The sequence below is a fragment of the Sabethes cyaneus genome, chromosome 3, assembly GCF_943734655.1.
Source record: "Sabethes cyaneus chromosome 3, idSabCyanKW18_F2, whole genome shotgun sequence".
In the NCBI taxonomy this organism is placed as follows: Eukaryota; Metazoa; Arthropoda; class Insecta; order Diptera; family Culicidae; genus Sabethes; species Sabethes cyaneus.
Genome location: NC_071355.1, coordinates 87,816,207 through 87,837,201, shown reverse-complemented (window position 1 = coordinate 87,837,201; position 20,995 = coordinate 87,816,207). Strand labels below are relative to the sequence as shown.

At 38.8% G+C, this 20,995-nt stretch overlaps 2 protein-coding genes and 1 long non-coding RNA gene across 5 annotated transcripts in view; 2 read left to right on the top strand and 1 right to left on the bottom strand.

Annotated features, from left to right (window-relative positions):
• Positions 1–6,844, top strand: part of LOC128744422 (tyrosine-protein phosphatase 10D) — a 60,318-nt gene extending 53,474 nt beyond the window's left edge. Inside the window, exons 11-12 of one of the 3 annotated variants that reach the window (XM_053841434.1) lie at positions 5,265–6,083; positions 6,294–6,844. In XM_053841434.1, coding sequence (XP_053697409.1) covers positions 5,265–5,686 — 422 coding nt within the window. In that variant the 3' untranslated portion in view covers positions 5,687–6,083; positions 6,294–6,844. Of the gene's footprint in view, positions 1–4,888; positions 5,221–5,264; positions 6,084–6,293 lie in introns of those variants that run through there. The other 2 variants (XM_053841437.1, XM_053841435.1) reach the window with 2 other exon arrangements.
• Positions 6,845–10,405: 3,561 nt separating this feature from the next.
• LOC128743092 (ubiquitin-like protein 7) lies at positions 10,406–11,814 on the bottom strand. Its single transcript, XM_053839612.1, has 3 exons — positions 11,770–11,814; positions 11,527–11,706; positions 10,406–11,474 (listed from the first exon to the last, which is right to left on the bottom strand). Exons 2-3 carry the CDS (start codon positions 11,669–11,671, stop codon positions 10,471–10,473), a joined length of 1,149 nt encoding a protein of 382 aa, XP_053695587.1. The 5' UTR covers positions 11,672–11,706; positions 11,770–11,814; the 3' UTR covers positions 10,406–10,470.
• Positions 11,815–12,085: 271 nt separating this feature from the next.
• On the top strand, positions 12,086–12,838 carry LOC128743872 (uncharacterized). The gene is made up of 3 exons (XR_008412327.1): positions 12,086–12,243; positions 12,307–12,574; positions 12,695–12,838. It is a non-coding gene; the product is annotated as an uncharacterized LOC128743872 (long non-coding RNA).
• The last annotated feature ends 8,157 nt before the right edge of the window (positions 12,839–20,995 follow it).

The following is a 20,995-nucleotide window of genomic DNA, read 5'->3' as shown; positions in this document are numbered from 1 at the left end:
GTTTTCGGTGACAAGAATTTATTCTAGGGTAATTTGAGACCCCTCCCCTCTTTATAAGGGGAATTATAACTCCTCTCCCCTTTAAGAGGGGGGGTTTCCACACAAATTTCCTCATAACTCGAGAACTAATCAAGCAAATGGAACCAAATTTGGCATGTGAAAGTGTTCGAGGGCAAGAAAATTTTCTATGTTGAATTAGGACCCCTCCTCACTTTAAGAGGGGGGGCTCCTGTACAAATGAAATACCAATTTCCTCATAACTCGAGAACTAATCAAGCAAATGGAACCAAATTTGGCATGTGTGTGTTTTTGGAGACAAAATTTTTTTCTATGATGAATTGGGACCCCTCCCCACTTTAAGTGGGGGGGGGGGCTCCTATACAAACGAAATACAAATTTCCTTATAACTCGAGAGCTAATCCAGCAAATGGAACCAAATTTGGCATGTAGGTGTTTTTGGAGGCAAGAATTTTTTCTATGATGAATAAGAACCTCTCCCCACTTTAGGAGGGGGGGCTCCTATACAAATGAAATACAAATTTCCTCATAGCTCGAGAACTAATCAAGCAAATAGAACCAAATTTGGCATGTGGGTGTTTTCGGTGACAAGAATTTATTCTATGGTAAATTGAGACCCCTCCCTCTTTATAAGGGGAATTGTAACTCCTCTCCCCTTTAAGAGGGGGGGCTTCCATACAAATTTCCTCATAACTCGAGAACTAATCAAGCAAATGGAACCAAATTTGGCATGTGAAGGTTTTCGAGGGCAGGAAAATTTTCTACGGTGAATTAGGACCCCTCCCCACTCTAAGAGGGGGGGCTCCTGTACAAATGAAATACAAATTTCCTCCTAACTCGAGAACTAATCAAGGAAATAGAACAACATTTGGCATGTGGGTGTTTTTTTGGTGACAAGAATTTATTCTATGGTGAATTGAGACCCCTTCCCTCTTTATAAGAGGAATTATAACTCCTCTCCCCTTTAAGAGGGGGGGCTTCCATACAAATTTCCTCATAACTCGAGAACTAATCAAGCAAATGCAACCAAATTTGGCATGTGAAGGTTTTCGAGAGCAAGAAAATTTTCTATGGTGAATTAGGACCCCTCCCCATTTTAAGAGGAGGGGCTCCTGTACAAATGAAATACAAATTTCCTCATAACTCGAGAACTAATCAAGCGAATTGAACCAAATTTGGCATGTGTGTTTTTGGAGACAATTTTTTTTCAATGATGAATTGGGACCCCTCCCCACTTTAGGAGGGGGGGTCCTATACAAACGAAATACAAATTTCCTCATAACTCGAGAACTAATCCAGCAAATGGAACCAAATTTGGCGTGTAGGTGTTTTTGGAGGCAAGAATTTTTTCTGTGATGAATTAGGACCTCTTCCCACATTAGGAGGGGGGGCTCCAATACAAATGAAATACAAATTTCCCCATAACTCGAGAACTAATCAAGCAAATAGAACCAAATTCGGCATGTGGAGGTTTTTGGAGGCAAAAATATTTTCTACGGTGAATTAGGATCCTTCCACACTTCAAGAGGGGGGGCTTCTACACAAATGAAATACAAATTTCCTCATAATTCGAGAACTAATCAAGCAAATGGAACCATATTTGGCATGTGGGTGTTTTTGGAGGCAACCATTTTTCCCATTATGAATTAGGACTTCTTAGCTTTTTAGGAGGGGGGGGGGCTCCCATTCAAACGAAATACAAATTTGCTCATAACTTTAGAACTAATCAAGCAAATGGAACCAAATTTGGCATGTGAGAGTTTTAGATGGCAGAATTTTTTTCTGTGGTGTATTACGACCGCTTTCCCTTTTAAGAGGGTGGGCTCCCATACAAATGAAATACAAATTTCCTTATAATTTGAGTACTAATCAAGCAAATGGAACCAAATTTAGCATGTAGGAGATTTTTGAGTCTTGAATTTATTTTATGATAGTTAGAGACCTCTCACCCCTGTGGTAGAGGGATATGGACTCTCATACAAATAAAACAGAAATTTTTGCGAAACTCAAAAACTAATCCAACTCGAGAAATTCGAGACTCTTCCATAAAACATTAATCAATAACAAGACCACAAAAACTATCTATAGTAACACTAGATCATTCAGGACGAGCCGGTCGCGAGTGTTGCCGGTGACCCGCCGTCGGAAGCGCCGCCCACTGGGGGGCTTGCAAAACTCGAGATAGTGACAAAGATCATCCGAGATTCATGATTTATGTACAACACTGGTTAATTTGTGGCATTACGAAGTTTGTCGGGTCAGCTAGTATCTCATAAAGTAAGAATTAGTTAAATCGACTGTTTTATTCTAAATCAATTTTGAAAGAGCTGAAATCCTTGTTAATAACCCGAAATATCTATTATTTTCTGGATTTTTTTTCAACGCAAAGATTTGTTTTGTATCGATTGATGCGAGTACAGTAGGATTTCGAATTTGGCAACAACTGCGTGTCGCCTATGTTGCCAATATCGAAACCGTGCCAAAATCGAGACCCTTTTTTGATAAGAAAAAATTGAATGTAAATTCGTTAGAAATTGGCTGAATGTTTTCAACCACCGATTGCTACCTTTTTATGTTTACAAAATCCGCCAAGTGCTATCCGCGCGGTGCAAGTCAGTTTTTGGCGACCTGCGGTAAGACGTAGTCCTATGGCAATAAAAATATTATTGTTTGAAACATTCTATAACCGCAAACTTTTTTTCATGAACACACAGTGGAAAGGTGAGGAAGGGGCGTAACCTTTCCACTCTTTCCCCTCCATTCAAAAATTCTTCATTACATTCCCCCACCGTCCCTTCATCAATTGTAGAACCACCGTTTCAAAAAAAAATTGATATATGCCTGACCGCATTTCAAGGCCAAGACTAAAAGCACGAGGTTTGTCCACTGTTTTTGTCATCGTTGCGCACTTCAGCTTTCGATTTCCCCCTGTTCACTGTGCTTCGCTGCTGACGACAAATTCACAGACACTTTGATTACGTAGCTACGATGAAAACAGTAATGAACTACATTTTTTATCCAATGTTAATAGAAGACGATGCATGGTACCTTTTCACAGACTTGTACTAAGTGTAAAACATTTGAAAATAGTCTTCCATCTAAAGTAGTTCCTTATAACAATAACATGGCATTTTAATTGGTTTTTAACAAAGACATAGTTCAACACAGTACTTCACCAGCCTTTATACCCTTTTAGTTTTTTTTGACTGTTGATTAAATTATAAACCTTTTCTCATTAAAAGGATTAATATTCAGTAAACACAAAAAAAAAACAACCAAAATCAATTCAAAAACGATTTGCTTTAGCACACCGTTTAAATGTCGGATTTCTCAGAAAATAAAAATATAGAGTAAGGAGGGGTAAAATTGCGATTCAGTGATTTATCGGTGCAGATTCCGAGTAAATTTTCTACATTGGCATGGATGGGTGACTACTTTGACAGCTTGAATCTAACGTAAACTTTGGATGCTTACGAAGCATAGTTGCTGAGTTATGTGCAAATGTTATTTTAGGGCGGTTTTGATGTAATTTTTTGTTATACGGCAAATACGATATCAACAGGAGGATATTACTTGTTGAAAATTTGTAGCAACGTTTTACATCACTCAAATATTTGTTTTGAAAATACGGTGAAAATAATTTAAAAAATATATTCCGCTTTTCCGTAATTTAATCTAACCCCGTCAAGCGCCTAGCAGGGTAAAAGTTCGATTTACGGACGGGGCAAAAGTACGATTCATGGACGAGGCAAAAATGTATAGCTAATTATATACAGCTTTAGGCACTATATTACAGATACTAGAAATGAAAGATCTGCAGAAAACTGTGTGCTCTACAGATGTTGGCCGAAGAAAAACAATGTGTTTCCACTGATGAAACAAAAAACAAACGTTTTGAAAAGTTTCGATCTAACGGAGGCTGCAATACACCAGCGCAAAATAGAAAAGGTGCAAATTGAGAATATCCCTTACCGAAACATACCGCAGATTGAAGATAATATGGTTTTGTTAGCTACTGTTGTGCTAATTTCATGGATTTTAGCTTCGAACTTTTGCCCCGCGGTTTTCGCACTTTTGCCCCGCTAGTGGGGTAAAAGTGCGAATCAGCACTTGATCAGAAGAAAGAAGAATTTATTTTGCAAAACACTATTACCGCAGATGATTTATAGTTTAACGTGAAGACATTGAGTTGCTGCATCACTATAAAATATATTATGTTGTTGTCCTTCTTTATATCTCACGAAAATTGATAACAACTTCAAACATCGCCCTAATGCCCCGCCCTACTCTATATTAACTGAACGTCGGTGGAGGCTGCATGCATTTCCAATACACAAATGGTAATCCGAATGCATGTACCGTGAGTGTACCAATTCCGGGCAGCCAACTTTTGGAACTTTAGCCCCTGACATGAGATTAACAATTTCCAACCAAAAATGTTTGAAAATTAAAAAAGTATACTAAACCTTTTTTGAAAATATTATGCATGTTCCACTAGGAAACCTAAATTGGCGATGCCACGTGCACTGTATTAGTAGGGTACCTCACGGTATCTATAATAAGAGTTTTACTATTATTTATCCCAATAGAATGAATGGATTTTACTCATTTTCTGATAAATTCGGGATTTTTACTAAGAAGTTCAACAATTATCCGTGCAACTCCAAAAAATATAGACAAAAATTTCCAGCAGGGATAAAAATGCATCCAGTCAAAATAATTGTGTACATAATCTGCTAATAAACATCTCATATCCTCATAATCTGAAAATATGCGTGCAGTGTGTCCTTTGTGCTGTTTGTCAAGTACCTATCATATGAACAATACTGTGAATGTACTGAACGCAGTTTTGTTTTCTTTTCTTCCTAAGTTTTCGATGAAAGCACACTAAACCAAGTGGAAGATAGTCATATTTTGAGCGATTCTAAGACAAAACTTACCGAAGCATGACCGATAAAATTATGTTTAAATGTATACTACCCAGGAGAGTATACAAATAAATATCACTCTATTGTAAAACTCGTGTTTCTTTTCTTTCAATTACCGCTTCTTTGCACATGCCTTCACATATGGAAAAAAATGCAATGAAAATATACCCACATATAAACTTTAAACATTGGTGTTGGATAAACTGTAATACTAAACCGTTGCAAACGATTTACTAAACTGCACTTGGTCTGTGGGAAAAATAACGAAATGCCTTCCATAAAACGTTTATCGTTCTGCTCGCTAATTAAATACACCAGAGCCAGGTGAACAAGAAGATGTCGCAGAAGATCGGCAACTAATAGAAGCTGATCGAAACGAAGAAGGTGTCGTTTATGACGACCAGAACTTGATCGACAACAGTGCAGATAACAACAACGAACAGAACGACAGTGCACAGGTCGATTCAGATCAAAATAATAGCAGGACTGATATTGCCAAAACAAATGAAATCCATTGCCAAGAAGCAGAAGTGATAGCCGTTGAAGTACAAGCACACGATAGAAGTAATAGTAAAGAGCAGCTACCGACAGTCGATGATAAAACTGATCAGGAGCAGGATGCGAGCCAAACTGGCAGTGGCCATTTAATAGAAACTGTCGAATGCAAACCAGAAGGTATTACCAATAGTAGCAATGACCAGCAGTCAATTGGAAATAAGCTTTGGAAAGAGGAAAGATGACAGTTAGAAAATGATAGCGATAACAGGAGTAGTGGTCGAAGTAGTATTGTTATTGCTATCAATGAAGATAGTCATGCAAACAGTGCACACATCATTCGTATTGACGGCGATGATGCGGAAGATCGTAAAGATGATGAAACGGAAATCGATGTTGGAATTGATTCCGACGAGGAAGAGGAGGACGATTCCAACGAGCAGAGGGAGCTGCTACTGCACAAAAATGAAAGAAACAATCTCAGCACAGAAACGGGCGGTGAACGTTTTCGATACAAGCACAATTTTGTAGAAGATGAAGAAGATGAGCAGGACGATGATATCATTGTTATCGTCGACGAAGATAGCAATCTCTGTGGTGGTGGTGTAAGCGATGAGCTTTACCTAAAGCTTAGAGAAATGGGTTGGTAATCTATTATCCTATATTACTATCTAACATTTTACTTCCAATATAAAATCCTACTAACTGTGGTTCAGTTGTCTATATAATTCTTTTAACTATCTTCCCGGTGTAGCAGTTTGCTAACATTATGAATTGGATAATTCATCTATGTGTTGAGTTGAAAACTTTCTTCCTTGCAATTAATACGCTTTTCGGATTTTATCTCAACAGATGACGAAGGCATCGCCGAATCGGGAATGTAACGACCGGACAATACAGTTGCCACCATCCAAGATGTGACACACCATCACATTTCTTAGTCAAAGAATCTTAACAACACTCATCGTTAAAAAAATTCAGTCGTAGACAGAACAAACAAGTACACAAAATTCAAATTAGCATATTCTCATCGAAAGTTTGGAAAAACATACCTAAAGTCTCGGATTGTAAATATCAGAAAAAAAAACTCTTGCTTTTCCGTAGAAAAAACGAAATGTTGTCAATGTACTAGTACGCATTCTACCTTTTAAATGTCGATATATGAAACGTACATGCGCTACATAATTGTATGTAACTAAAATTTTACGTTCTTGACGTAATCGAAAATCAAATCAGTAAAACGAAACGCAGAAAATGTGAATTTTATTGTATTTATGCATGTGCAATGGACACTCAAACCAACCTCTTTTAACTCTTTTTTGTTGTACATAATGTAAGAAGTATCATGGCAAATTTTAGTTATGCAATATTTTAAATCTTACAATAAAAACAAAATATCATATCAACCGAAACTTCTATATTAGGGCAAAATTTCTTCCGAAACTATCCCATTCAAGGAATATAGACATTTGTATGTGAAGTGTGAGAAAGCAAAGATGTTTACGTCGGTTGCTCGCGTTAGGATATCAAGATCATCATCGGCAAACTAGTACAGCCTACACATTGAAACAACAGCCAACGACTTGTGTGAGAATACTTTACAGCTTCCCAAAAAGTGATAGTCCCACGTAGCAAGTTTACCCCAAACACGAACGTTGAAAATGACGGCTAACATCGTAACCCGAACGAACGACGTAACGTGACTGCAGGCGCCTTGTAACCAGTTAGAAAACCAGTCAGCTTAAATTTCTCGTCATTAACTACAGTAGACGGGGACGAAGTAAAATTACTAACTTACTTATTGGTTCATGTCCGCCGGTCCTGTAGAACAAAACGATAAAATCAAAGATGAATCTTCACTGTCGATAATGACCCGACATGGCCTGTCGCCTGTCGCCAGGACAAGTTATGGCCAACAACCAGGCTGTCGTTGGTTAAGCTGTGTCGCCATGAACCTCTAGGTCTGCCTCTTCTACGTTGTCCTTGCGGATTCCAGTCGAACGCGTCTCTACAGATGTCGTGTCCGATCCATTTCCACCTACCTTCTAGAATTTCTGTTGCTATCGGCCGTTGATGACATCGACGATAGAGTTCCTCGTCGTATACAGTCAACCAAAAAAGTATTCGGACAGCAGCGCATAAAATTTTCTTTTAGAAATTTTGCACAGTATTTTTGCAAAGAATGGTAACACATATTTTTTAAAACAATGTTTAACTAAAGCACATTTATTTGCACAACAAAAATTCGGGAAAAAGCTTTCCGTTTTGAAGATAGGGTACATACAGTTTGAATTCCTCAAAAATGCAGCCAAAAAAGTATTCGGACAGTTAACTATTAGTTGAAACAAATGTCCTTTCTCGCTCAACTACTACCTCGTAGGACCATTTACAATCTTGATGACCTGTGTTAATCTGTTTGGGATAAAATGACAATTTTTCAAATATCCCTCTGTGAATTGCTGACCATTTTTTTACAAGAGCTCGGTTTAAGTCATTGTGATAAGAAATCGAATGATTTCTCATTTAGAAATGAGATTATCTAAAAAGATGTTCAAAAGGGTTCAAATCTAGACTGAATGCTGATGTTTCGATAGCTCTAGGACAATTATATGGTGCCTACCGCTTACAATTATCGACAGTATGTTTAGTTTCAACATCCCGGTACAATATGTATGTACCACACAATTACAATTTTGCTTTAATTTCACCTAAAATTATTCAGATAGTTGAGTTTACATTTAGTTCTATCCAAAAATATATATCTTTGCTGCCTCGGAGCTTTCCAAGCACCCCAACAAGGTATGACACTAACCGCATTGCTTGTTTACTTGCTGACGCTGCTCTTTTTTAACGGAACGGGATTCCATATATTGCTGACTAGCTGATGCCTTATCTGGGCTGTCAAAGAAGGGTCAGCTTTGATCATTTCGACTGAAATGGAAGTTATCCCTGGCGATTTATTGGATTCCATACTTTTGGTTGCCACTCGAATTAATTTCATCCAGTGATGGTGCCTCAGAGTTGATGTGATTAATGCGACAAACTATTGGTGCTACCGCCAAGCGCTCCTGGTTTTATTGGTCTCCGACATTTGAAACACGAAAGAGTTGTTCAAAAGGCTCAGTCCATCGTTTAAGTTGTCCTGTACCGTCTGCCAGTAACTGACCAACTCTATTCTTTAGCGGCATCTTGATATTTATCCTATAGTACTAGTAAGGTGGCGAGGTCGTTCAACAAACGGATATCACCATTAGTGGCGGCGATTTCTCCTTCTTTGGCTAGGGAGTTAATTAGGGATGCTTTACCGGTTTTACCGAAACCGGTTTTACCGGTATTACCGTGTTATTTTTCAATACCGAAATACCGGTTTTTACGTGATCAAAAACCGGTATTTTCGGTATTTTTTTACAAGGTAAATTTAATGAAAAAATAACTGAAGAAGCTTCCATTGCCGTTCAGATTGTTAACGTATAGCGCGAATTCAATTCAAAGATTCGAGGTTCTGAAAATAACAGCTCAATTATATAATTTTAACAAACGGAAAATATTTATCTAAATCTAAAGATAGTGACTTTAAGAATTAAGAATACAATTAAGAATATTGCGCAACAGTAAAAATGTGCAATACACATTGTAGCTCTTCATAAAATCTTCAGTGAAAAATTACGGATTGCTTTAAAAAATGCTATAGCATATCACGGAAGAGGAGTTCGGTTATTGACTCGTTGTTGGCAATCCTCAACGGATAGACAGTATGACTGTTTTCTGAAACCACTATCAAAGATTGCATCGCTGTGAGCGTAGACTGACTTGTAAGAACCATTCATACTGCGAGCCGCGTGAAACGAGCTATGTAATGCAGTTTTTTCCGACCATGTTCAGTTCCTGATCAATTATTTATTCTCCGCCTTAAAATGCGTGTCTCAAAATTCACTAATGCTCTATGTCACTCAAAATAATTCGAAAAACCTGTAAATATTTCAATTACCCGGCACCACGTATCACAGATGTTTCCGCAAGAACAGGGCTTTAATAAAATTAGTAGGAAAATAAGCTGTCAATTTGGACCACAAGACCATATATTTTGGTATTACTCAAATTGTATGCAGTTTCCCAGTAAAGCCTGTCTCGTTTTATAGTTGACACGATAAACACTTTTTCCATACCTATTACTTTTTAAGAGAGCTAGTCAATTAGCTGTTCCAAATAATTGAGTACCATTGATTAATGAAAACATTTTCTACAAATTTTACAATTTTTTAATTTATTTTTCTAGTATTGGCTTTTACCGGTTTTTACCGGTTTTACCGGTATTGAATTTATCAATACCGAAAAACCGGTTTTCGAAATACCCCCTCGGTATTGGCATCTCTAGAGTTAATCCAGGATTTCTGTTGCCCCCTACAAGCTCGTTTGACAACCTCTTTCCAATTCGGCATAAGACGACCAGATGGCTTAGCCGCTTTAATTCGCGCTTGCTCAATGCCGACTTCCACCTCACTCCGCTCGTCGATCTTACTCCAAGTTTCATACGAAATCCACTCCCTCCACCCGCAGGCTTGTCGAGGGTTTCGTCATTGGTCGGGATGAAGACGTTCATGACGCCGGTCCATTGCTCTTTGACAGTTCCGCCAGACGGCACCTCCAAGACTCGGGATTTCAGTTGTTCGACGAAAACCCTTTTCTCCCATTGTAGGTCGCATCAAAATTCGATTCTCTCATCGGTGGACGTCGCAACGACGTCTAGCTTTCTGATCCCATAGTAACGGTGCACCGATTAGAGTACTGCTTGCGATTATTGGCGCATTTAGAAAAAAGAGCTGGATAACTAATAAAGCACCAGAACGTATTGCCAAATAAAACATGGAGCCAGCTAGCAATACGAAAAAGACAAAACTTGGGAAATCTTGGTAAATAACTAGATTGAACCACTAGATGGATTAAAATAGTTTTATTTAGTGCACACCTATATAGTTCACTCGTCGTACAAATGTTAGTTTTTTGTTCAATATATGTATTCTCGTTCAGCTCAATTTGTCATTCCACTGAAGACAAGATTGACTGCTGCTTCCACATTTCCATTGCAAACGATCAACGCTTGGATATTCGTTTCAGTATCAGTGAGACCCATCTCTCTCATTTGCTCCAGTTCAGCGCGATACTGATTGAGACTAGCTTCCATTGTTGAATGCTGTGACTGAGTCTGCGACCCCATGTCGTTATCTACTGTGGGAGGAACCACTCCAGAAGACACTACCGAAGATGGCGACGTATCCATCGGTTCTGCTGGTTCATTTGTTCGCCGTTGCGACTGGATAACCTCGGATAGTGCGTTCATAAACATCGACGGTGTTATACGGTTCGAGGTGTTATTACTACCGGATGTAGATGGTTGATTCGTGCGATCCGTACTTTCTCGATTATCAGCGTCTCGTTGGGAGATACTTGAAAGCGAATTATAGGAGGTCCCAGCGAAAGCCAATGCAGAAGCCAATTGGTCAGCAGTGATGCGCCGTGCTGAACGAGCGCCAGTAGATGTAGTTGGAGAAGTATTGTCGTCGCTAGACGATGAATCGGATAGAGCATCATCTAATGCGCTTTCGATTGTAGGTGAAAAAGTTGCAGATTTCGATATCATTTTTGAGTTAAGAAGCTGTACAATCGAACGCGAGGCTTCGACGAGTATATGATGTTTTTCCGCAACACGACGAATTGTTTCTGGTTGCTGCATTGAAGACAATAGTATCGGGTCTTTCAAAATTGATAATGCCCACAAATCTTTCCGTATATCAGGATTAGCATCAAGTACATTTTTCATAAATTCTGGATGGCGAACTTTTTGAAAATTTGACGAATCCACTGTTTTCCAAATCCCGAGAGCTTCTTGCACATCCGCTTCGGTAAAATTGTGTACCTCCGGTATTGAAGAACATTCTCTTTTTTTCTGAATCAACTGAATCACTGACCCATTTTGTACGCCTTTATCTTTGAGCACATCACCATCGCTGAGTATATCACCACAATAAATAAAATCTGTAAATAACTATTCAGTAATTACATTTAATTATAGATATCTGGAACAAACCGAAATCCTCAGCTGGTAGATCATTAATTGCTTTGCTAGCTTCCAATCGGAGCTGTTCTGTTTTGCTGTCGATTTCAAAATTATCCAATTTAATTTTTCGGTACGATTTAAACGGTAAATGGACTCCCAAATAAACAAACGGCATTTTCTTGGATGTAGCAAACCCTTTGAAGTGCAAAACTGTTTCGATTTAAATATTATTTTTAATAAATACCAATAAAAATATCCAAAATCCAATCTAACCTTCTCAACCTTCCACTTTGAAGTTACTTAGTCAAGTGTCAAGTCATTCATTGTCAACCAAAAACTGAGTGCGTAAACAATAAAGCTGTAAACAAAGAAAAAGGTTTGAAAACCAGAGCTGCCAGTTTTTGATCGCCGCTTGTCTAAAAACCAAGCCAATGACATCTCTATCTGCTATATCCACGTTGCCTCCCAATAGAAAATTTTGACAGATGCTGTTTTACGCATCTATCGACGAAATAGGATGCCGAAGAAATCAACCTATTAATCAACCGACTTCGTCGGATCGCGTTGGGTGCTTGTCTCCGTCACCCGACGCATTGGTATATTTAATCTGTTACCGTCGGGTAACGATTAAATCAGATGATGATCGGTTTACTCTGTACAGAATGATGTTTTGACAGCTAAGTCTGATTGATTTTTGAACAAGGCCAGTTTACTTCTAATTCACTTGTTCTTTATTTGAATAGCTAGGTAAGTATCCTTTACATAAAAAGACAGCTGCATTGAATTTGTAACTTATTATCGCTATTTTAGTTGGAATTTCGCACTGAAAATTATCGTGCGACTATTTTTTCCTATCGGATTGTGGAGCCACACAACGGAGATAGAGGTTAGGTCCAGTAACAAGCTGCTCTTGACTCGGTTTATATCTTCCTTAAAGGAACTCCGTCCGGATCTGCGTCGCCGTCAATGAGGCATGGAATCGAAAAGGTCCTGCGACAAGTTCATCTCCTTTGTCACGATGGGAACGGATTGGTTCTGCGGAGGAAATTGATCGATTGGCTTCATGAAGGATGAGCAGGTTAGTGAAATTAAACTATAGGAGTCAATATAAGTGTTCGTGTATGTTCCGCAGAAGAGAGAAATTTCTTCAATGAACAGCTTTTTTCGATTCCAATTAATTACCTTCTGATCGTTACAGGTTGTCATCGCGCCGACGTCGCTCGTGCTATTTCAAGCAGTCTTCTTCGTTCAACTCGGTCTTGGGCCGCTGGTCGCCAATTCTCAGAAGTCGAAAGTCGCTTTTAAACTGGTCGAGCGATACCGCACAGTGGGCATCTCTGTTCCTGAGGCAGGAGGAGTTGTTGAAGAGGGCCACTTTCAGGGCATTATTAGGAGCATTTTTATTAGAACTAGGTTTGGTTTTATAGACTTCAATATAATGCTCGAATTGATCCACTTATTTTGTCTGTATTGATAAATTTTATGTCCCAAATAATCGACCTATTTCGTATGGTTCCGTAGGTTACAAAATTTTCTCCATCGATTAATCCACCTATTTCGTATGATTTACGTATTTCGTCATCTGATTCCTCCACCGATTTGATCGGCTTTGGTAGGCAAGTTAACTACATACACCAATTAATCCACCTATTTCGTCGGTATATTGACAAATTTTATCTCCCGATTGATCAACCTATTTCGTTTGGTTCCATCAGACACCTTTATTTCGTCACCCGACTAAACAGCCAATTTAGTCGGTTTTTGTCGATCGATTAAACATACCGACGAATCGGTAGATCGCCCTGTTAAACTCCCATAAGCGTCGTTGCAACAATCGGCCGATTCGTCGGGTCCAAATCGGGTCCAAGCCGACTAAATCGGGGGAAAAGTAGGGGGGATTTTTTATCGGGCTATTAGCGTTTATGTTTTTGCTGAGGTCCAATAGTATATATTGCGGAGTTTCCACCTATTAATAGTCCCACGCGAAAATGATTAGCGTGGTTATTTTCTGCGTTTACCATACATGTTTGCAATTTAGCAATTTGAACCATCAGTTTTTCGTTATTGCCTCCCCACTGCACCCCTCCTTGCTTGACAAGCATATTTTCAACGTATTTACTAAATACATGATAATTATTATTAAAAAACGAATTTGCGTAGGACTTGTAAAATTGCTGCCAGGTACAATAATCAATATACACCCAATTCTTTTTTTGCACGGATTTTTTTTACACGGATTTTTTTTGCACGGTTTCTCGAAATAACACGGTTTTTCTAAAATTTCACCAACAACAGTTGTACACCCAATTCTTTTTTTACACGGATTCTAGTACGCGGAATTTTTTTTGCACGACTTTTTTTGCACGGTTTCTCGAAAAATAACACGATTTTTTTACACGGTTTCTCCAAATAACACGGTTTATTTTTGCACGGTTTTTTTACACGGGACGCATCCCCCGTGTAAAAAAAGAATTGGGTGTATATAGAATAGATCATTTTGCGATGACGTCATTTTTCCGTCAAATGACACCACTTGGTGGTTTGTTTACATGTTTTTTGTCACATCCAGCAATTTCGATTTGAAATTTCGTGAAGGATTACTGCATCAGTTTTTGTAAAATGCATGTACGGCACTTTCTCTTAAATAAAAACTATAAATTTTTATCATCTGCCGGAAAGATAGAAAACTCAATTCAAAATTTAACACCATGTAAACAAACCACCAAGTGCTGTCAGAAAAGTGTGGTTAGGAGCTCCCGTGTAATGATCTATGCCAGTGTCGCTGCAGTGCGCGTGGTAAACATCACACATGTTCAGATAATGTATTTACACTATATATGCATTCATCAAAAGGGGAATCTCATTGTCAAACTTTGACCAGTTTAAAATTTCAAATATGGCTGCCAAGTAATGTGATTGGAAACTTCGTTTGCTTCAAATTTCTGAAAAATTCGGTGCAAAAGGGCGCAGTTGTGGGATTCAGTTTATCCGGATGAAAAGGAAAACAACATTCACCATTTTTTTTGAACAGCATGAAGTCGACTTGGGTCGAAATCAGACATAATGCTGATTATTAATTTTTTTTATTTAGACACTGAATTAAAGTAATGTATGGTATAATCTTAAATGACATTCTTTTTCTTACATCTGATCTTTTCTGATTTCTGATTTCATCGAGTTGATGTCGCTTGTCCGAATATTTATACTGGTTTGTTTAAAGGGTTGAAGGGCAGGAATCACATTGTCTCTGGTTGTCTCTGGTGGTGAATTTGAATAATTATTCTACCCCTCCGGCAATGGAGACATGCATGAAAATTATATATCTAAAACTTATTTGACTTTGATCACCACATAACATAGAAGCTGTATGGTAACATCCCTACAAAGATTTAACCATAATGAAAGATTGCTGATTTAAACATATAAAACAACTCTACAGTGATGTAGCCAGGATTTTTATTTGGGGGGGACAACCCATTTTTGTATTAGAGAAGTTTTAAACCTAAGAGGTTCACTCGCCTCTGGAAGGAGGCCAAGTTATTAAGCAGAAAACTATTTGTTTAAGATGCTTATATTACAGAATTTTTTTTTTTTCGAATTAATTAAATTATTTATTTAACTAAGTATTCATGTAACACGAGTAACTTTCTAATGGTTTTCAAAAGTTTGCATACAATATGATTTCGGCTAATTAGTTTGCTGTTGAGAAGAATGTTTTATAGGATTTTTAAAGACTGCATAGCTTCTGGTACTCTCACATCCGCAAGACGCTCCGCTGATCAAGGAGTATACGCCGCACAAAGCTGACGATGTATAAAGCGCTAATCAGACCGGTAGTCCTATTCGTTAGCAAACGAATTTCTCGCCGGATCTCTTCGAGATCGCGAGCCGGCACGCTGTTGTCGTTTGTAGGCACTTCGAGGTCAACTTCTGTTACTTCTCCTATTGCTATATCGGTGCTCATCGAAACTGCTTCCACCTGTCGACCACCTCGCACTCATTTGTGATTAGATCCCCTTTCTCGTCCCTACACATGTCAGGTTTAGATGCGTAGCCCTCACGAGTTTGGTTCACTTTCTCGTAAAACTGGTGCATGCTATAAGCCCGAAACAGTTGTTCCAGCTCCTCACGATCTCTGTCCTCCCACTGGCGCCTTTTCCTCCTCAGGATCATGGTCAACTTATTCCGCGCTCGTCGTTACTTGGCCAAATTCTCTCTCGTGGATATGCTTAGATATTTTTTCCAAGCTCTTTTTTCCTCTCTATAGCTTGTTGGCATTCCCCGTCAAACCACTTATTTATGCACTCGAAGTTTCCACTTCTAGCACTGAGGTTGCGGCCTAGTTGATGGCCGAGTGTATCATACTGCATCCGTTTTTGAGGGTTGAAGCATCTAGCTCCACAGAAGAAGGCAGAGCTTTTTCCAGTACGCACGCATAGTTTTCGGCAACTGGCGGGTTGTTTAATGTTTAAATGAGAAGGGCCCGATCACCGGTCTACTTATACATTGCTTCCCTGCCGACCTGGACGTTCATATCCCCGATGACGATCTTCATGTCCTGTCGTGAGCAGCTGTTGTAATGTACGTTTCCTCCAGCTGCACATAGAACGCTCCCTTCTCGTCGTCGGATCTACCTTCGTGTGGACAATCTACGTTTATGATGGTGTAGTTAAAGAAACGATCTTTTATCCTCAACACATCCTCTCGTAGATCGCTTTCTAGTCCATTACGCGATCCTGCATTTTGCCCAACACTACGGAGCCTGTTCCCAGCTCGTTAGTCACTCTTCCGCTTTGGAAAAATTGGGCTTTGCCGCCACGAATCCTCCACACCTTCTCGCCTTTGCGACAGATCTCCTGCAGTGCCACGATGCTAAACTTTCGGGGCTCTAACTGATTGAGCAGCTTGTCGCCACCAACGCAATTTAGTGATTTGCAGTTCCAGGTACCAAGACTCCATTCTATGTCTTTATTTCGTCGCCTTTGTCTATGCAGAATGTTCCGAGTAACAGAGAGCTACATAGTAGAGAATTTTCACAGACTATGAGAGATAGAAAACGATGTCGGTTATATTGTTATTCAAAGGCGCACTCATCAAAAATATACTTATGCTACAGTTTTAGTTTGGTCACAGAGAACAGACATCCAAGCGAAAGGTCCCCACTTGGATAAAACTTATATCAAATTAGCTGGGAAACTACAGTGATGATGTCGCTAAAGACGCATAAAATTCTACACTAAACTCACAACAGCTAGCTTGTGGCGCTAGCATAACGCTTACAGTCCATATATACTAGCGCCAGAGAAGCCAAAGGTTGTCAGTGTGCAAATCAAAAGAATCATTTAGTTGGAAAACTATAGTGGTGGTGACGCTAGCATATTAGGTGATTTTAATTTGAAATTTTATCCAAGAATTCCCGAAAAATTTGTTCCTGAATGGATGTCTGTTCTCTGTGGTTTGGTGTATTCTTATTCTGTATTGAAATTATTTTTAAAAAGGTAAGCCAATATATTCCGGGGGGGGCAAGGCCCCCAGAGTCCCCCCTGGCTACGTGGCTGCAACTCTAAGGATTTCAAAATAATTACAATAGCTTTTAATTATCTCATATTCCATCGCAAGATGGACCTGTTATGATTATAGTCATTAAGTAACAGAGAAATACGTACATGGATACCTCGATATAAGACAATTTTTTTTTCAAAAAGTTGTCTTATATCGAAACATGGTTTTTTCAAAAAAAAATTGCATTAGCAGTCGCCAGTTTTGCTCTGTGTTATGTGTTTACGATTTTTGAACTATTTATTATTGTTTGAACTATTAGTTTTTTACTATTTTTGGGGTTATTTTGAAATAATGGACATCTTCATGGCGCCGATTTCACAATGGAAAATTAGCTCTGGTATCGTTACTAGCTATGTCAAAGAGATTTGTTTCGATATAAGACAAAAATTGTCTTATATCGAATTGTCTTCTATCGAGGCTGTCTTATATCGAGGTATCCCTGTATTTATAATTGTTTGAGCTATTAGTTTTTTACAATTGTTAGGATTATTTTGAAATATTCAACATCTATATGGTGCCGCTTTTGGAATGGAAAATTATAATTTTATAGCTATATAGCTCTGGTGTCGTTACCAACTATGTCAAAGTAATTTGTCTTATATCGAGGGAAAAATTGTCGTATATCGAATTGTCTTATATCGAGGTTGTTTAATAACGAGGTTGTCTTATATCGAGGTATCCCTGTATAAACGTAATAAACAGTAACGTTCAAGCAATAACCGAAGCAACTAATGTCTGATGACTGATCCCGTACCCTACATTACATCTTTTCGGTCTCTATAGGACTCACCTGTTACGTTAGGCGATACGCTGGCCTCTACGTGCGCCGGAGCGGTCACCTCACGCAACACTTGAACGTTGGAAGGACCAGCTATTTCGTGCGATGCACCAATTGATGATGTATTGACCACTTCAGGATGCACTGAATGACTACGATTTCCATTTTTTCTCAAACGGAGGAGTGGGAGCTCCCATACAAATGAAACACAAATTTCTGCATAACTCGAGAGCTAATCAAGCAAATGGAACAAAATTTAGCATGTAGGTGTTTTTGGAGGCAAGAATTTTTTCTATAATGAATTGAAACTCCTCCCCTCTTTAGGAGGGGAATTATGATCCCTCCGCATTCAATAGTGGGGGGAACTCCCATACAAATAAAATACAAATATCCTCATAACTAGAGAACTACTAAAGCAAATGGAACCAAATTTGGCATTTGGGGGGTTTTGTTCTATTTCTATTTATTGTTCTACAGGCTTCGGCACAAGGCAGTACAGACTAATTGTATCTTAAAACTAATTTACATTTTCAATCAAACTTTTAAATCCAGTTTTGCTTACATTAAAATCGAACACATGATTTACCTCGTTAAATAATTTACAGCAATAATGTAGAGGATTTTTCTGGCCATATTGGGTTCGATGAGCTGGAGTCCAGAGAAACGTTCGATTCCGCAGAATTCAACGAGGCACGTGCAGATTTGTTTCTTCTAAGAGATAACTGTTATCGATAATTCCCATTAACAGATCGTTAACAAGCAATCTCTGTGACGTTCGTCTTCTTTGGGCAAGCGTACTAAGTTTTATCAACTGACAACGATTTTCGTAAGCCGGAAGGCGTATAGGGGCAAAACGTATAAAACAACGTTGTACGCTTTCAATTTTATTAATTTTCCCTGTGTGATACGGTGCCCGCACCGGTGCTGCGTATTCTAAAATACTTTGAACTAAGGTGCAGTAAAGCGTTTTTAAAGCGTCGATATCATTCAAATCCGAAGCGGTTCGTCGAATGAAGCCGAGTACAGCATGCGCTTTTGACGATATTATGCTAATGTGTTCGTCGAACTTTAGCTTGCAGTCAAGCATGACTCCCAGATCTTTGACAGAGCTACAACGTTTCATTTCGCGTGCGTTCATTAGATATTCGAAATGTTGAGGGTTGCGAAGGCGGGAGAAAGTTATGATGGAACATTTTGATGCATTTACCTCCAATCTGTTTATGAGGCACCAGTGTAAAAGGCTATTCACAAGGGTAAGTCGCTTAGAACATTGTTGCAGGCTCAATTCAAGGAACAGCTTACCTCATTGATTACAATTGCGGTACACTCATTTCACAGTTCATGGCACACTGTGAGCCACCTTTTTGACATTTAAATTTTGAAATGTTAATAATTGGCAGCCCTGCCAATGTTTGTTATTGTCAAAACGATCAAAACAGTCTGGCTGGGCGCGAGTTTGGCAGGTTTCACACGATCAGCACCTCAGCGGCACAGTAATGCACAGACTGAACAAAATTTCTATGAATGAATTGAACGGAATGTTCTCAGCGACGTACCCTTGGCTATTCACATCACGTTGTAAAGTGCCGCGATGACAGTACGGAAAATTTTAAGATCATCGGCATATAGTAACTTTTCGGACTCTAGGCCATCACTGATATCGTTAATGAAAAGTACAAAAATCAATGGGCCCAGAATACTGCCTTGTGGTACTCCAGAGGGTATATCAAAACAGTACGACTTAGTTCCATTCATGTTCACGAAAGCAGTGCGACCGATTAAATAAGATAACAGCCAGTTGGTTATCCATTCCGGTAAGCCAATGCGCTTCAACTTTTTAATTGCTAATAAATGCGATACCTTGTCGAATGCCTTGGAGAAGTCTACATATTGTGCTTTGCAAGAAATCTTTTCATTCTCGGAAAGTTCATAGCAAGCTGTCAAAATAATTCTGTATTGAGCGAAGCTGACGAATTTTCGTTAATTGAATATCGATATTTTTCACATATCGATACGTATACTCAGTTGAAAGCATAATCAGCAAAATTTCTCGCATCACGTGACGATCTGCATTTTACATTTATTTTATAACACTTCGTATAACATGTTAACATTTACAGAGCTGTTGTATTTATTTAAATGCATGCCGAAATTAACTATATTTCGAAAAAATCTCTATCGAGATTTCGTCCACAAATGTCGATACCAGTTATATCGATACATTATCGCCCAATGCTGAGCTCGCCAAATATTGAAGGTTGTGCTTTTGTCCATACAAATAGATCAATTTCTATTGTTTAGATATTTGCATCACCATTCCGTACTTCTTAAATTTTGTTACTGTTCACACTAATTTTTATCCTTATGATTTATATAAAACAGACTCTTGAATGTAAGAGGCTAAAAGAAGTTTTTTATTGTAGTTTTAGTTGCTAAAGCATCAGTAACAATTGCACATATAAACCAAAAAATATTTGGCCACCTTTCCTTGTTCTCGTTGCGGTGATTGACGATGCGGACTACCGCCGCAACAGGATGAAAATTTATGTAAATAACCGCAATATATTGCATCTATCTGTTGACGTTTCTCTATGCGTTTTAACATATTGGTTACAAAACTCATCAGGTTTGAGACGGTTGATCGGTTCCTTACAAATCCATGTTGATAGTCAGTTATTACATGGCGGACAGCTGAGTATAACGAATGGTGCACAATCGTCTCAAAAACTTTTGAGATGCTGTTTAGAATTGAGATACCTCTGTAATTTTGAACGTTGTTCGTACTGCCGCATTTATGAATTGGTTTAATAGAAGCGTGTTTCCATGCCTGTGGAAAGACTCCGCGTTAGCTCGACGGTGGTCTAGAGTGAATGGCCTTGGTATCCTCAGAACTACTGTACTCTGGTTAGCAGTTATCCTGGATTTCAAATAATCGCTGTCGTATCGTCCTCTCTGCAAATTGAGAAAAAAGCTAACGTCCGCAATCTGGTACCTATTTTCCAGAGTATCCATATCCAGCAGACAGCACAAATCTTTATATTCCGGAAGGTTTCCTCTCCATCCCAAATTTCTCACGGCAAATTTAACGAATTTTTTCTGTACCGTTTCCAATTTGTTCATGTATGTTGCATACACTGGCCTCCACACCACACTTGCGAA

Excerpts from the sequence above, each read along its gene's own strand:
- LOC128743092 (XM_053839612.1), bottom strand. The coding sequence starts at position 11,671 with ATGCCGTTTGTTTATTTGGGAGTCCATTTACCGTTTAAATCGTACCGA. Across the intron at positions 11,475-11,526 it reads TCTACCAGCTGAGGATTTCG|ATTTTATTTATTGTGGTGAT; the intron begins GTTTGTTCCAGA and ends AGTTATTTACAG.